The sequence below is a fragment of the Alnus glutinosa genome, chromosome 1 (assembly GCF_958979055.1).
Source record: "Alnus glutinosa chromosome 1, dhAlnGlut1.1, whole genome shotgun sequence".
Classification (NCBI taxonomy): domain Eukaryota; kingdom Viridiplantae; phylum Streptophyta; class Magnoliopsida; order Fagales; family Betulaceae; genus Alnus; species Alnus glutinosa.
In genome coordinates this window covers 35,864,592-35,882,034 of record NC_084886.1, presented here as the reverse complement: position 1 = coordinate 35,882,034, position 17,443 = coordinate 35,864,592, and the positions used below count along the sequence as shown (strand labels likewise).

Below are 17,443 nucleotides of genomic sequence, written 5' to 3'. Positions count from 1 at the left end.
AAGAACAACAATCCTAAATCAACAACACCACAACCACGACTAACAGAAGATGAAGATGCAGTTAAGAATTGAAAACTTAGAATTCAAATGTAAACATATCTCAAATATAGATAACATCTTATATTCAAATGTAAACATATTAGATGATGATAACGTCTGATATGCCTATCTTACTATCATTGTAACCTAAGATACATTATAAATACAAAGCCTTACTAGTATGAAGGTAAGGTAGTGCATATATGATTTATTATTACTGTCATAAAACGTCACATGGTTTCAAAGTTGAGGAATGGTCTGAATGGATATCATATACAGATATCCATATGTGATGAATTGATTTTATGTTAGTTAGATAAATTCACATATATATATGAATGATTGTCTAGTAAAGTAGATTAAGAAGTATATCATCAACAACAAAGAAATTATGCAGCGATTTCAAAATATGAAAACTCATATATGACAATTGAATAAATTAACATAAGGAGTAACAATAAAAATTGTAAGTTATATTTATATGTTTTAAATAATAATTATATTTTGTTGAATTGTTTATTTATTTCGTTACTTATATTTTTTAAATTGTTTAATCAATTTTTGTTCTTCATTTTTTAATATTGACCCCTGAACCGAAATCCTGGCTCCGCCACCAGTTGCATATATGTTGAAAGAGAATTCAATTGATGAGTTTTGGACATCGAGTGACGTGGTGTTGGATCCTTGAAACAAGGATACTGCAAGGCAACTTCAAACTCTATTAAACTAATATATCCAGGACCTTCAATCTGAGTAGGTGGCTGAAAATATCCATAAACATGCATGGCGGTGAGGACATAAATTTCTTTTAAACTAGAATCATATGTTTTTTAATAGAATTATTAAAAAAGTACGCTTTTGTTTTTTACATGTTCAAAGATGCATATCAGTTTTATAGATTGGATTGGAGAACCTCTAATTCAATCCAGAGGAAATTTATGTTCGGCGAAGAATTTCATTGTTGGGTGGCCAACCATATAAATATGATTAGAAAGAAAAAATACTCAATTTGTTGGGTATCGAAGGCTCACTCCAAATGGGACAAGGATTATCTCCAGTTCAAATGACTCGAAATGAGCCAGTTAATATAAAAGTAAGGGCAAAATTGTTTTTGCATATTTTTTTTTGGACAATTTTGCCATTCCACTTAAACTAACTGGCCTGAATTGGAGAGGATCCAAATGCCTCCAAATGTGCCTTTACTTGATGATATATCACAATAACCATGACGCGATTGAGACTACGGGTCTATTTGAGTTTGCGATTTGAAAATGCGATTTTTAAAAACATAATTAAACATTTGGTAAAATAGTAATTTGACCTTTAAAATAATGCATTTTTAAAAACATATCCATTTGCCTATGACTTGAAAATGTAAATTTTTATTCGTTTTCAAATCGAATTTTTTTTAAAAACGTACTTCCAAAGGTTACAATTTTTGCGATTTGGTTTAAAATTATTCTTTTGATATACGAAATCGCAGTACCAAATGCATTCGACAATTTGTCATTCTTAACTGTTAGACCAAGAGAAAGGCTATATTTGTCACATTCAAACAAGTTTTTCTCTCCATTTGCTTGAGAAGAAATTTGAAGTTGCGATGGAAAATCACTCACCAAAATTATTTTTATTTAGTATGTTGAATGGTAAATCAATAATTAATTTGACCAAATAACCAAGCCTGGGCTCTCACGTTACATCCTTTTCTTGCAACCTTCATAATTCAAGCGGCTAACTACACCAGCAAATGCATAAACTTTCCAGAAGAGCCCTGGGCCCATAGAGGGTTCTTCCACTCTATTTGTAGGGTTAATTTCCAGAACAAATCGCCCCTGTAAAATCTACTGAAAATCGAATTCAACAATTTCTCAACATATAGTGCAAATGGTACCCTAGATACTACTTATTTTTCTAAGCAATACCTTTAATGGTGGTTACCGACCCCTTGGGGATAGAAATCTATGATACCAAATTCCGACCTGAGGGGTCGGAAACGGGAAACCGTTACCGACCCCAAGCCAAATTCCATGTTTATCGTGCATTGTCGGAATCCTCAAGTCGGCTCGGTGTCGGGTTTGCTGTATGTTAGAAATTCCTTCGAAAAAAAGGTTGCTTTTTGTTTGGTTACTGAGTAAAAAGGACACAAATGAAAACGAATTCGATTCCTTATTAAACTCTTCTACATAATTATAAAAAGAGAAGAATAAGTATAGAGAGAATCCTTCTGGCCTCTGAATACTTTGGCCCTCGGTGATATTTCAATGGCAAAATTGATTACCTCCATAATTGATCCTGAACTATCCTTAAACATTCCAAGTTTGAGGTTCATTTGTTTCAAATTTTTGCTGCTGTAACCTGTGATTTACTTTGGTTTACTAACAACAAAGTTATCCATGAGAACTTATACCCAGATGCGATCTCTATAGAAAACATCTCTAGAACTTCTAGAAGAAGATTCTTAAACCGTTGTTCTTGCTCTGAACAACCGAAAGCTCACCCTTGACTAGAAGATTTCCTCCATGATCTCAAATACTTGACCCCCCACACTTGGAAGCCAAAAAGTATACAAAAGTACACAATTTTGATCCCACCATGTGGCAAAATGGGCTGTTACTAGACACCATTTTGGAAGCATTCCCATCCCCCCCAAACTGCGAATCTCCATCCTCATTGACAGTGGACAAAACCCACCTTAGTACATCTCCAATAGAATAGTCAAACATGAAATAATAGCTAAATTTAACTGTTATTAGCAATTTTTTTTTTTTTCCCCTCCAGCAGAATAGACAAGTTATAGTTTTTCCTATTATTAGCATTTTTTTCCTCCGGTAGAAAGTGTAAATAAATGATCTGTTAAAGTTTATATTGAAAAGTTAGTAGCTAAAATAGAAAAATGTGTTTTGAATAACTAAAATGGAAATGCTCGGTAAGTGCCTAGCTGCTGCTGATCCTTTTTTTTTTTCCTTAGCTTTTAGTAAATTATTGAGGCAGGTCAGAATTAACATTTTTAGCGAGATGTATACCGAATTTAGCCCGACTCAGTTGGAAATCCAAAACTAGTTATGGAACCCGAGCTGAATCGAGTCGGGAGCCGACCAGGTAGGGTTTGCCCAGTCCCAGCCGTAATCATACCTTACATAATTATTAACTACCTTTGGATTTTGATTGGGAAAAAAAGAAGAAAAAAACTACCTCGGATTTTATTTGCTATTGCTGCTACTTATCAAAGACTTCCACGTAGTGTCAAAGAAACCAGACAATTTTCATATGTTGACAGTCACAGGACAATTTTAGCCACAAAGGCTCTCAACATGTCTATAACCATGATTATGAAAATTTTACCAAAAAATTGATACCATCTTGCAACACTGGCAGGAAATGCAATAACCTAGGGGTAGGGAAGGTAGGATGATACAACTGAACTCCTGATTACTGATCAGAACCTGATTCTAACGACCTAAAGAGACGCCGATACTTTTCCGGGCTGTCCCACCAAGTTGGGGTATTGATAATTGCCTTTTCCAACCAAAACTGGTCATACTTCTTCTTCTCCGTCATCTTCTTGTAAAACCTTCCCCACTTGTACATGGCACGCCTTAAACGATTACTCTGACTTCCACCAAATAAATACTTGATGTAGTCCTTTGCTAGCCGGGTAAGCTCCTCACCAGTGATGATGTAAATGTACTGCAACGAAACAGTTGAGCAAAAATTGTTAATAAATAGCACTTGCAGACAACTAGCATAAATCAGATCCCTTCAAAATCATTTCTTTCTGTTTATACTTGTTCAACTGGAGAACAAATAATTAAACATCCACATAGATGACATTTCAGGAATCCATATCTGGGAGAGCACCTAAAGATATGATATTTAAACAAGAGAGATGAGATCCTTAATTAGAGCATGCAAAATATAGTTATTCTAATTATTCTAACAAATTCATGAGATCAGGGTTACTCTTTGGACAAGGAATAATTTCATTTTTCATGCATGCAAGAATATAATCTCGGGCCAACAACTAAGCAGTACAACAACATAGTAGTTTGTCCTATTTCGTTGGGCTCATAGCAAGATTTATGCTAAACGGCAAACAATATGTTCACTTTTGCGCATATTTTCCTCCGTTACCTTCATGTTCTTTGCATATTTCAGTTCTCTCTCCTAATAAATAGATATGCTTCAAACTAACATATTGCACTTGTAAGTGATCAAGTGCTTCTCACAGAGAGATTTTAATACCAGGAAAATAAAGCCAATGGTTGCTAAAATCACTTGAACAGTTTCATCAATGATTCCAGCAAGGCCTTCATCCTCTGATTCACCAGAACCGTCCCCACCACCACCGCCGCTGCCACCATCACCGCCACCTGGTGGACGCTTTATACCACTGCCACTGTCATCATAGTATGTTTTCTTCTCAAGCTGTTGCCGTAATTCAGCTTCTAGTGACTTTCCCTTAAACCTTCCAAAAACGTTCTTAAGAGCTTGCCATGGAGAACCCTGATGGCATTTGAGAAGCTTAGTCAAATTATATGGTTTTTCTGACCAAATTATAATGAAAATACATTTACTAGGGAAGATATCTGTGAGCATCTCCTCCTCCTTCCTTCCCTTTGCTTATACAACAGGGCCAATCACTATACATCACTGAAATATGGTAATACATCCCTTACCCCTTCACCAATTATGTGCGGCAAAACTTTTTCTTGAACTTTGCTTAGCAAAAATTATATGACAAAGCAAACAATACAATAGATGTAAAATATGTAAAAAACCAAATAATTGAAGCTTCATCTCGAATGCCAGGAAGAAACCTCTCAAAGATGACAAGGAAAAAAAAAGGGGAAAACTACGATATTTATAATTAAAATAAAGTTTTTAGACAACAGAAGAAGCCCCAGTAAGATTAAAAATCAAAATGATTGAGTTCAAAGATAATTTTTCATACATTTTGTAGGGTCCAAATGGAATGAGACATAAAGTATACAAGGACTAAAGTTCTAATTGACATTCACAGTAAACCAATAAATAGCTATTAATAATAAGCAAATATTTTCTTTTTGCTATCCTAGTCTATTTGTTTAACTCTACCATTGTCCTGAACACAACCTTTTAGATGAACAGTCCCATGCTAGCAACAATGATTGTTGCAAAATCAAATACAATTAAGTAGCTGCAGATGAAAACTTAGGAGGTGCACTCAAGACAAAATTGGCTGATATCTACTTGTAACGTAAATTTTGCAGACCACCTACAATCAGGAGTTGTATGTGATATCTCATGGGGCACAGAAAGATCAGCCAAAAACACAACAATTGATTCGGGGAGAGCACCTAAAGAGATGATATTTAAGAACATGGACGCAAGTGCATATCAACGAGTTTTTATCAGATATTTGGAGATAGTTTCTTATAAATTTGAAATTTAATCTTAACACGATCCAAGCATTATAACCCAATAAAAAAAAATAGAAATCTGAAAAAATGCCATTTACCCCATTGCCACCTTCCATGCTTCCTTTCGCCCCTAATAAGCAAACAGGCATGTTTTGCTGGTACTTTGACACAGGCATGCCTTGTTGGTGATGTGATACATTTGGGGTCAGCCTCAAGCAAGTCCTAGGGACAAAATCAGCATGGATGGGTAAAATACATGGCTTAGAAGGGAGGCGGTGCGATTGAGGTATATTTCCGACATAGAGTTTAGGCCGGCAGGCAGTAAGCTGCAGGGTGCTCATCCTTCAACAAAGAGCTCAGCTGCTATGTAAATTACACATTAAAGCTCCAACACCTATACCACAACGCTTCAAATGTCATTGAACAATAATTTACCGACAAAAGCATTTAAATTCCTAACACCATAACCAGCATACATTTCCATATGCAATTCCACCAACATGCATTTTGGGCATGCAATGCAATCTTCTAGAACCAACAGAAAACGACCCAGAAGATGAAAAGGTCCAGTTCAATATGGCTCAATCAAGGGACCTCAGCAAAATCATAAGAATTTTAGGTCAACTTCAACATGGTTTAATCAAGGAGACATCATCACAACGAGGATCAAAGCAGCCACAAGACTATACTTAATAAGATCAATTATCATCTCATATGCAGTTGCATCAAAATTGAGTATAGCTCCTAGTTGATTAATTGCAAGATGCGCATCTCTTAACAACATAAATAATAATAATAAAAAAAAAAACCAAACATCAAAACCAGGGAAAAAAAATCCCGGAATTGCAATTATATGCATGAACTTGGACATGTTCATCAAGTACAGGAAGATGACAAAGCAACCATGATGCGGTAAATAGTTAATGGGTACCCGCAATCCTGAATCAATTCAGATGGTCTTAGATTAAACATGTACATATTGATGTTTCGCTTCATTCTCCTTTTCTCATTTCCGAATAAATAACAGAGTTCCTATTAAAAATGATAGAAAAACACTAAATTTTTTTTGCCAAAAAAAAAAAAAGAAAAAAAAAGAAAGAAAGAGAAAAAACTCAGAGACATAAGAATTTTACTCCTTTGATGCGAAATTAGTTATACACATATCAATACATGTATATCTATACAATGTGCATATAAGCGTACATACAAAAAAACATGGAATTTCGTTCACTTTTACAAGCTTAAATACCAACCTGAAAGCTCCCAAAAGACAGAATAGACTGACAAAAACAATATAAGAATTATAAACAAACTGTAAATACATTTATATGTCTGCGCGAAACCCTGGGTTTAGGTTGCTAACAGAGCTTAACATGTCTCAAAATCGAACCAAAAAAAATTAAAATTAAAAGTGATTTAAAAGGCGCAATTTCGAATACCTGATGGAAAATGGTAGGCAGAGAGAGAGAGAGAGCGAGTGGCGCGTGAGCTCACTGTTCGTTGTGGGCTGCTGGATTCGCCGAAGACGGTCGGGAAAGGCGAGGTAGAAAGAATAGATAATGAGACGAGGAGGAGGAGGCTGACGGGAATTGTTGGGAGCTTTTAAACAGTTTGTGGGCCGGCAGGAATTTATATATTGGGCGGACCTGGCCCAACATTATGGGCCGAGAAATCTGAGCCCATGAGAAGCCGTGTCCTCGTCATTCTCCTCGCGTCTTTTACGTATGTGTATAAACATCGTTCTCTCATGTTTCGCGGTGCAGACCAGAGAGAAGAGGCAGCTGGCTTTATGCTTCGCCCATGGACTTGGAATCTAATTACGAAATTGCCCGCACCGCCGAGTTTATTCACTCTCGGAACTTCACCAGAGTTGCTTTACAGGTAACCGAAACGCAAAAAGAAAAAAAACAAAAAAAGAAACTTCCTATAAACCCTGGAAAAACCTCTCATGTTTGAATCGTCCGTTTGGTTTCCGAGAAAACGAGAAAGAAAGTGTTGAGTCTTTTGTGTTAACGAAATGATAATCAATTGGCTGAAGAAAAGAAAAAGTAAATAATTCGATATCTAATTCTTGTACTCAAGTTTCTTCTATTCGTATAACCTCAAAACCCTTAAGCGCAGCCCTTATCTTTATTCTCTGTTTGGTTGCTGAGAAAATGAAGGATATGGAAAGAAAAAAGTTACTGACTGTGTCACTGGCAAGCTAAATGCAATTGACTTACAGATTCTTTCTTCAATATTTTCTTTTGGTTGCTTTGTAAGGATTGCAATTTGCGTAGAAATGCTATTCCTAAATTTTCTCAGTGATCTCAGTGTCAAAGGATAGGTTTAGGGGTTAATTCCCTTGCTCATTTATCGAAATTGCACTGCGTTTTGTTTGAATTTCAGTTCCCAGATGAGCTATTGAAGGATTCAACGCTTGTGGTGAGAGCTCTGCGCGAGCAACTTCGGTCGCTGAGAAAATGTGATGCTGATCAGAATGGAGGCAACAAAGATGTTAGATTGTTTGTAATGGCGGACACAACATTCGGTAGTTGCTGCGTCGATGAGGTCGGAGCATTGCACGCTAGTGCTGAGTGTGTTATACATTATGGGCATACGTGTCTCAGCCCGTGAGTACTCAATGACAATTTTGAGTAATCTATACACAAATTGCTGAGGCTGTGTGTTTAGTTCTCAGGACTTATTTGAGAGTGAATTTTCTGGGGTTGTGGATCAATAAAAGTTCAAGATTTTTGAGTCAAAGCAGTGTATGTAGGCTTGGAGGTCTAGGGTGTTAGGAGAGCAGGGCATGACCTAACTTTGGTGTGTGTTTTTTTATTCATTTTTTATTTTTTCAGTTTAATCTTTTGGCTTTGTTAACTCTGATTTAGGAATTTGAATTTAGCTTATCTCCTATTTTGGTTTATAACATATCTTGCTTTTTAGCATTTCTGCAATTTGAATTCAGGGATTTAACTGGAAAAATGGTTTTAGCTGTGTAGTTTTCTCTGCTACTGTAATATTTGAACTCTACTTCATATGCCCTTCTGTTGAAGGCCTCTTTTCTGTTTGCAGGACGACGACTCTTCCAGCATTCTCTGTCTTTGGAAAGGCTTCCATTAGTGTAGCTGATTGTGTTGAAAATATTTCAAATTATGCTTTGACCAATGGCAAGCGTATCCTGGTATGGCAATTAACATGATATATTATTTTTATTTTTATTTTTTTCTAGAATGCTTTAACCTGGCAATAAATGGATGTTAACAATGACAATTGTATGCCTAATGTATGCTCTTATAATTTTCCTAAAGTATCATTTTTTAACTCATCAAAAATGAAAGAAAACTGTTAAGTCTTTATTTCATTCCTACTTGCATATACTTCATAAAGTTTTGCACACCTCAGACACATTAGCTTTACTCAAAATGTGGAAGAGCAAGCCAATCTAATGGTATTGACGTTGTTACGGACTTTTTGCATAGAAGCCAAGATTCAAGTCAGCCAAATATAGTGGATACTGTACTTATCAAAAAAAATATATAGCGGATACTGTATAGGGTTTAAGGGCCTAAGGATTATAATCAATATGGTAGGAGCTTTTTTGAGAAATCCTAGATATTTAGGTTCCAGATATTCATGTCCCTCCACCTATCAACCCTCGGTATTTGGAGAATCCCACATTATGATAATTTATTTGTGTCCTTGCATCCTAAAATATAGAGATTAAGTGGTTTCTTTGTAATATACTACCAACTTAACCATGTGGCTAAGGAAGCCACAATTTTGAAGTGCATCCTGCTATGTGGCATTGACACCCACTTTTTTGTTCGGAATTTTTCTCTACTTTGATAACAGGAAAGATTCTTTCTTTGGGTGCTTTTGCCTTTACATCCCACGCTTTTGCTCTCTATTATTTAATCACTTATTATTTTGCTCATTGCCTGGCAGAACTATCACATAAATTTGCTGTAAATGTTACCTGTCTAACTTCCCTAGTGCAGGTCCTTTATGGGCTGGAATATTCATATTCAATAAAGAATGTTAGAGAAGCACTGGTAGATGCATTGAGGTTGCCTGAATCCAAATCTGAATTAGGAGTCCATCTTGCTGATGTTCTGAGCTCAGTTACTAATCCATCTGATGATAATAAAAGCTCCAATGGGCTTGGGGGACCAGCTGGTGACTGTACTGAAGATAAAACTTTTGGGATGGCACCCGGCAGTAGTTATAGTATTGGAGGCTTGATCTGGACATTGCCTGATGGACACAGGATGGAGGACTACTTGCTTTTTTGGATTGGTTCTGACAATTCAGCGTTTGCAAATGTCGTGCTGACATTTAATGGCTGTGATATAGGTAGACAAATTGCCATGCCTCTTGCATGTCTGTGTTTATAGTGCCACATGCGTGCTATGCTCCATATGAAAATTTTCTAATTTTTAAAATGTGTTTGTGAGTGCGTATGCACCTCAGATCTCAGCATGTTGTTTCACCCACCTAGATGTGGTTGACAAGTTGTAAGGGTGGAGATATTTTTGTTCATATTTTACTAGCATTGTGTGTGTTTATTGACGCGTCTTTTTAGTGTTGCTAAACGAAGTTGCTCCTGTGTACCTTTTGGTACAATGCAGCATATATGTGTTATACATGCACATATTTTTCCATCTCCACGTGGACAATTGCCTGGTTCTTTTCTATTTCCCCCCTTCCATTGTACTGTGGCAGTTAGTTGTTTTATTGTTCATATGCATGCATTTGAAGATTAACCTGCTTCTTTTCTACCCTGGTCATCAAGTATCTGGTTGTGAATTCAAGCTGTATAATTGCACCTTTTTTTTTCTTTTCTTTTTTTTTTTCCTTTTCACTCAGAGCTTCTCCACTGTTCCTGGCAATAAAAACCTTTGTAGTGTGTATTAAAATAGTTTGCGTCATTGTTGCTGATTTTCTTAGAACTGAAAATTCATTGGTTAGGGGAATTTAACAGCCAATCTAAAACAATCTCTTCTGGAGATATTTCTAGTGTTCATATCTTGATTTTCCATTTTCCCTCAAGCTTCTAGTATATGTAAACATAGTGCCGGTTGAATTGCATGTCTTCTATTTTTTCTAATTAATCATTGTTTTATATTTGGTGATTTTTACTTATCAAAAGAATATTTTCTGATGGTCGTTTTAGTCAGATATGATGCAACAAAGAAATGTTTGGTGACGGATGTATCTCAACAGAAAAGGATTCTTAAGCGTAGGTATTATATGCAGCATAATCACTCTCCCACCTGCACCCTTAATCTCTCTCTCTCTCTTCTTCTTCTTCTTCTTCTTTTTTTTTTTTTTTTTTTTTTTTTTTCTGCCTTAAATGTCTATTGATTCACGTTTAGCATGAATTTGTTTCTGTATCTTTTTTTCCCTATTTGTTCAATTCGTGTCATGCACTTCATTTATGTGATTTACTATGTGAGTGATGTTTCATGCACAGATATTTCCTGGTTGAAAAAGCAAAGGATGCTAATATTGTTGGGATTTTGGTGGGAACTCTTTGTGTAGGTAAGTTCACCTTTGGGATGAAAGATGAGTTTGTATGATTCTGTACTGTTTGCTAACTTGGCTCTATTGCATTCTAAGCATGTTTATTTGCCATACAGGAATTGCTATGCACATTTCCCTCATATAACGAACCATGTATTCCATGCTTAAATGCTAGTAAATAGATCTTGGATGAACTACATTGTTATTACTATACGTCTTTTTTCATTCCTTCAATGTTGATCATATGGTTTTTTATTCTTATCAGTTCATAAATTCTGATAATGCTCTATTGATGGGGATGTCATATTGACAATGATTTCTATTGTGTGATGATTTCATATCATTTCGGTATCTTTTGTGTGTGTATGGTTATTTTTGCTTTCTTTTAACTCTTAACTCCTCCAATTAACTCCGTTTTTGGTGAACTAATTCTCTAATTAATCATGATAACTTGAAATGAAAAGATTTGGCAAGCTCTGTTCACATTCCTTTTTCACTTTAAAACAGCAACATAATCTTGATACTGTGATAGTTTAGGACATGAAGCATTATATTCCTGTCTGTATGTTATTTTTCATATACTGTTTATAAATCATAATTTTTCATGGTATTGATAAAATTCAATTATGTTGAGGTTCATGCATATCTGCCACTCTAAGTATTCATAATAGTTAACTTGAAGATGTGGGATGAATTCTGCAACTATTGATGCAGCTGGTTACCAACATATGATTCATCAAATGAAAGAGCTGATCACTGGATCTGGGAAAAAGGCCTATACTTTTGTTATGGGCAGACCAAACCCTGCAAAACTTGCAAACTTTCCTGAGGTAAACTGATATAGATGCAAGTTGATTTCAGAACATACGAGTTTTATTAACAAACTTCCATTTGTGGCAGTGCAATGTTTTCATTTATGTCTCTTGTGCCCAAACTGCTCTTCTGGATAGCAAGGAGTATTTAGCTCCAGTTATTACTCCATTTGAAGCCATGCTAGCTTTCAACAGGTATCGTGTAGGAAATGCTTTATAGTTGTTTCTTAAATTCCTAGTTATGAAACTTTGTTTACCCTTTCTGTTGCTCATGAACTGTTTATAGTGCTATTTCTTTCTCCTTTATTCTCTAGTCTTGTAGCCTCATTGAGGTTATAATTTTCTTTTTTTTGATACATTTTCAAAGGTTGATAATTCGAAATCCAACGTGAAATCAATAGTCTGGTTAATTTTTCCTGGCCATTTAAATGCTCCATTAGGAAAAGAGGCCTTATATTCTAGGATGATGATAGGAACCCCAAAATATCCCCATAATATTTCTCATAATATTTTCCATGATCATAATGATTGCGTATTATTGCAATCTCTTTATTTCCAAGCATGATGCCGTATGGAAATTCAATCAGTGAAAACACAATTGCTTTATGTAACATTTGGAGGTTGATCTCCTCGAAGTGATCAATTGGAGGTCCAATCCCTTTGAAGCGATTGATTTATCCATTTTTTCTTTTATTTTCTAATTTTCAATCGATAGAAACCCTTGGGTTCCTATCATTTGGTATTAGAGCCATTCGATTTTCTTGTGTTTTTTATTTTCCCCTTGAAGTGATCAATCGGAGGTTGATTGTGTGTGAACATGGGGTGCTGTCGCTAGGCTTGTGGTGCGGCAATCGATTGGGTTGTTTGTTCATCATGGGGGGTGGTTGATGGTGGTTTCACGCTCCTGCAATTGAATGTTTGGGGTTGTCCGGCGAGGTGGCAGTGGTAGACGAGGAGTATGCCATAGTGATGATGTGTGGAGCTGTGCGTGGTTGTCCGGTTTGAGCATGGAGGAACTGTGTGAGTGTTGAGGCTATGCGAAATTTGTGTGGTGGTGCTATGCAATTCGGCCATGCGAAGTAGGTGCAGTGCCTGTGTGGTGGTGTAATCACAACGATGAGAGGGCCAGCTGATCTGTGGTGTTCGTTGGTGTTGTGTGGGCTGATGGTGACCGTGTGAAGGTGATACGGTTGTCGCTGTATGAACAGGTGGACTTTTGTGGTGGCTGGGCAAGGTATTGGCCATGCGCGAAAACTGATCCGTAAAGCAGTGGCTGTGCGAATGTGACCGGCGTGGTGGAAGACTATGTGGTGGCGCAAGGAGAGGAGTGTGTGTGAGGTGTAGGAGGAAGAAGGGTGTTTGGCTACAAGTATCTTCTTTCTTATTCTGGTTTATGGTGTTTGGCTTGCCGCATTGGGTTATCTTATTTTGGAGCTAGGATATCCTAATTTTGGGTCAGAATAGCATAGCCTTTGTTTAGTTTCTATTCTGGTAGCTGTTTGGGTACAAGGACAGACTAGTCCCTACCTCAAATTACTTTTTTTGATAAGTAATTGCCAATTCATTAAAAAGCGTAAAGAAGTATACAAGAGAGAAGCCTAGCAAGTAGCGGAGAAGATATCTAAAAAGGAATGAAAATTCAGAAAACTATAATATGAGGCAACAACCCAAAGAAATAGTCTTAAAGAAAAAATCCTTTAATTCCACTAAGGTCCACTCATGGTCCTCATGCAACCGTTTATTTCCTTCAATAGATACCACATTAGGCAAGGGGGAATCATCTTCCAAACTTCTTCAAGTTGGGATCTAGCCCCTGGCACTTTCCAACAGGCAAAGAGATCTGCCACTCTTCTAGGTATAACCCAAACCAGCCCTACACTGCTAAAGATAGTATTCCAAAAGCACTTGCCATCTCACAATAGAGTAGAAGATGGTCTACTGACTCTCAATTCTTCTTCCACATGCAATACCACTCAACCACAATAATATGACTTTTCCTTGGATTGTCCATAGTGAGGACTTTTACTAAGGCAGCCGGCCACTCTCAAGCGAGCCTTTATTCTGCCAAATACTCATCTAAGGGAAATAAGTATTATCATGGGGAACATGAACCTTATAGTAAGATTTAACATCAAACACCCCTCTATTGGAAGGAATCCAATGAAGTTTGTTATCACCATCCTATCTCACTCTAAAAGAATACAACAAAGTGAAGAGTGAGGTAAAGTGATTCATCTCCCAATCATGAGCTGCTCTGAGAAAGTTAATATTCCACTTATGGGAGGCACTAGAAAGCTCCAGATGGTCCGCCACAACAACGTCCTTAAAACGGGCAATGATAAACAATTCTAGAAAATATGTCTTGAGAGATTGAGCCCCACACCAAACATCATGCCATAAACGAATTTTGGAGCCATCCCCCATATCAAATCTAGTGTGGCTAGACAGCTTCCCCCAACTCCTAATATTCTTCCAAATCCCCATCCCATGCGACCCAAAATCCTCATTAGAACACTACCCACCCCAAGAACTGCCATATTTAGAATCCACGACCACCCTCCATAAAGCCTCTCTCAAGAGCATAGCGCCACAGCCACTTCCCCAAAAGAGCCCGGTTGAAGACAATTAAATTCCTAACCTCCAACCCTCCTTCCTTCTGCTATCAAAGTGCACACTTTAGGCCAATTGACCAAGTGAAATTTGAACTTTTCACACCATACCACTTCACAAAAAATCCTGCTGCAACTTTTCTAGCCGCTTGGCTATACCAACAGGAAGGGGGTAAAAGGACATGAAGTAGGTAGGCAGATTAGTTAAAGTGATTTTAATCAAGGTGACTCTCCCACCCCTAGATAAGTATATCCTCTTTCATCTAGCCAAACAACGCTCTACCTTTTCAATGACGTCATCCCAACCCCCCCCCCCCCCCCCCCCCCACACACACAGAGTACAGGGGAGCTTTTTGCCGTATTTCTGAAATAGTTAGCTTTATCCTGAAGTGACCACTATGCGTCCAAAAAGTATTGGTTTAACTTGTAAAAAACGCCATTGCATATGTAAACCTCAAAGGCAAATTATGGAGCATTTGGAATGGCAGAGATCAAACATGGCACTTGCCTAACATCAGATGGAGATGGGTTGTAACTTTTGATCTGATTTCTGAGAGGATATGTGGGGCCCATAGCATGTTGTGAATAAGCCATGCTGACAGCTTTTATGTCAAGGCAACATGATTTTAGGCCTTTTATTTTTTGTTCTAATGAATCTTGATTTCTGATTTTTAATTTTCTTTAATGTTTTAGAAATTCTAGAGTTCATTAATTGTTGTAGACAATATAGGAGAATATATTATCTTTCCTCACATTATGAATTATTGGAAAAGTTCTCTATATATAGTCCTCTTGGAAAGGTCCTCCCATTTTCTGCTGATCTTAGAATTCTCTTGCTTCAATAATGGCTACCCCAATCTGCTTTTATGTTCCATTTTCTTTTTGCTTGAAGTGAAGTCGAAAGTAACTGATAAAATGCGCTGATTTTGTGATCTTCTAATGTTTCTCTCAGTTGCCTTAGGGATATTGTTTAAACTTGCCTTTTATCATATTAATCAACTTCTTGTTATCCAGTTCACATTTCAGGTGAAGTAAATGCCTTATTCTAGTTCTTGATATAAGATTTACAGTATAGCGAGAAAACAATAAATTGAAGTAATATCTTGTGGATTTTGGTATAGAACCAAAACAATTATGAAGGATAATATATGGGGAAATATTGCGTATTAGCATTCATGTTTTTAAATAAGTTTATTTCTAGAGTTCAGTACTTTTTCTACATTTAATTGCTGAAGCTCAATATTTCCATGCCTTAGAGGAAGTCAGTGGACAGGAGCATATGTCATGGAATTCCGGGATTTGATTACTTCATGTCCAGTGGAAGTAAACCAGCCGGAAGAAGCACGATTTTCCTTTTTGTCTGGTGGATATGTGGAAGATGTTGACCTCCAAGGTAGTTATCTCCCATGTTTGGTATTCAGTTTGTTGCAATGGGAATGATATCATCAAGTAACATATGGATGGAGTTCAGATTTTTTAAGTGATGCACATGTTTCTGTAAAACAGTCGAAACAACTTGCATAAGTTTCCTTAGACATGAATTAAGAGTTGGAAACAACTTCCACCCATATTTCTCCATGCTAGATAAAATTTAAGTCAAAGTCTTATAGGTAACCGAAGGACATCGAATTGGAAGAGATGTGTGAAAAGGATTTTGGCTGTTACCAGTTTCTTTAGAGTTTAGACGCAGCTTAATACTAAGAAAAAAATTGGGAAATGAGTCAAGAGATGACTTAATCAAAACCGTGTGTAATGCTATTATAATTTTCTTTTCCTTTTTGCATTTGAGCAGCAGAATAACCATAAGCTATACTTATCATGAAAGATATGTGGATGTTCAATCAAATGACAGTATTGTTGCTTGATTGTATGAAGTTGTTACTTTGATGGAAATTTTAGTTCTCCAGAACTGAAAATTGTAGTGAAGAAATTTAGGTTGTACTGTTCTTGAATAGTAATAGAACTGGAATTTTTTTGCAAAGTATTCTGTTCGAGGTAGTAAATGAAAAGTAATAAACAAAAGAATAATAAAAAGAAATAAAAAACACACTCACTAAGATCTGTAACACGAATCCCTTTTTGCTAAATGGTATAAATGGAAATCTCATTCCTTAAATTATCTTTTTCTTTTTTCTTTCTTTCTTTTTTTTTTTTTTTTCTTTTCATTTCTTTTCTTTTCTTTTCTTGCTTTCTTTCTTCTTCTTTTTTATTTTTTATGAGTGATGTTTACATGATTTATGTATTTTTTTACATGTACATTTTTTGTTTTTGGTATCAAGAGAGATTGGATATGAAATGCTGAATGGACCTTATTGGTTGATAAGCTCAATGATTGAATTCACAAAATAGAGAACATGTTATGTTGGCAAGTTACTTTATTTGGTAGATTTTTTATTACAGAAGAAGAGAATGATAAGGAAGACAATGAGGGAGCTCTTGCTTTAGCCAATGCAACACAGAAGGTTCTGCGATTGCGTGATGACCCAAAGTCTTTAATCAAAGGAACAGCTAGATCTGGGCCCGAGTATTTTGCATCCCGATCTTATCAAGGTCTAGATATGCACTGCAACAATTCCTTGCCTGAATCATATTTAACTGGGAGGAGTGGGAGGGCATCAGGATATCGGGATGAGAAAGGTAAACATGAGGAAAAGTAATGCTCTTTAATAGACTTTTGTATAACTACCATACAACTTGATGACATGCCAATAAAAATCAACCCTTAGATCAGTACTTGTTAGAAAAAGTTGAGGAGCAGGTACATGGGAAGAAGGTTGATAGGACAAGGGGAAGAGTGTTATTGGCAAAAAATCTCCCTTGCTGGTTTTGAATAGGCAAGCTAGTCTACTTTGGCAAGCAAACGGGTACTCATTTTGACTGAAACTACTTGAAGATATTCGTCAGCCAAGCAGCAGTTACATAGTTGAAGCTATGTATGCATGGTTTTTGTGAATTTTTTTGAAAGTTGGTGCAACTTCGGCCTCGGATTTTTGTTTGAGGATTAGTGTAAATGTCGGATTACTTCCATGATGTAAGATTTATTACTTCTCATTTATGTTATTTTGCTATTACTTCA

At 36.5% G+C, this 17,443-nt stretch overlaps 2 protein-coding genes across 2 annotated transcripts; one reads left to right on the top strand and one right to left on the bottom strand.

Annotated features, from left to right (window-relative positions):
- Nucleotides 1-3,219: 3,219 nt before the first annotated feature.
- Nucleotides 3,220-7,027, bottom strand: LOC133879482 (uncharacterized). Its single transcript, XM_062318059.1, has 4 exons — nt 6,878-7,027; nt 5,537-5,832; nt 4,282-4,542; nt 3,220-3,726 (listed from the first exon to the last, which is right to left on the bottom strand). The coding sequence occupies exons 2-4, from the start codon at nt 5,777-5,779 to the stop codon at nt 3,469-3,471; spliced, it is 762 nt and encodes a 253-aa protein (XP_062174043.1). The 5' UTR covers nt 5,780-5,832; nt 6,878-7,027; the 3' UTR covers nt 3,220-3,468.
- Nucleotides 7,028-7,188: 161 nt separating this feature from the next.
- On the top strand, nt 7,189-17,443 carry LOC133879473 (uncharacterized). Its single transcript, XM_062318049.1, has 10 exons — nt 7,189-7,319; nt 7,827-8,050; nt 8,496-8,604; nt 9,422-9,776; nt 10,597-10,666; nt 10,897-10,964; nt 11,661-11,776; nt 11,847-11,953; nt 15,624-15,760; nt 16,768-17,443. Exons 1-10 carry the CDS (start codon nt 7,239-7,241, stop codon nt 17,022-17,024), a joined length of 1,524 nt encoding a protein of 507 aa, XP_062174033.1. The 5' UTR covers nt 7,189-7,238; the 3' UTR covers nt 17,025-17,443.

Excerpts from the sequence above, each read along its gene's own strand:
- LOC133879482 (XM_062318059.1), bottom strand. The coding sequence starts at position 5,779 with ATGAGCACCCTGCAGCTTACTGCCTGCCGGCCTAAACTCTATGTCGGA. Across the intron at positions 4,543-5,536 it reads GCATGGAAGGTGGCAATGGG|GGTTCTCCATGGCAAGCTCT; the intron begins GTAAATGGCATT and ends AAATGCCATCAG. Across the intron at positions 3,727-4,281 it reads CCATTGGCTTTATTTTCCTG|TACATTTACATCATCACTGG; the intron begins GTATTAAAATCT and ends GTTTCGTTGCAG.
- LOC133879473 (XM_062318049.1), top strand. The coding sequence starts at position 7,239 with ATGGACTTGGAATCTAATTACGAAATTGCCCGCACCGCCGAGTTTATT. Across the intron at positions 8,051-8,495 it reads GGGCATACGTGTCTCAGCCC|GACGACGACTCTTCCAGCAT; the intron begins GTGAGTACTCAA and ends TTCTGTTTGCAG. Across the intron at positions 9,777-10,596 it reads ATTTAATGGCTGTGATATAG|TCAGATATGATGCAACAAAG; the intron begins GTAGACAAATTG and ends TGGTCGTTTTAG.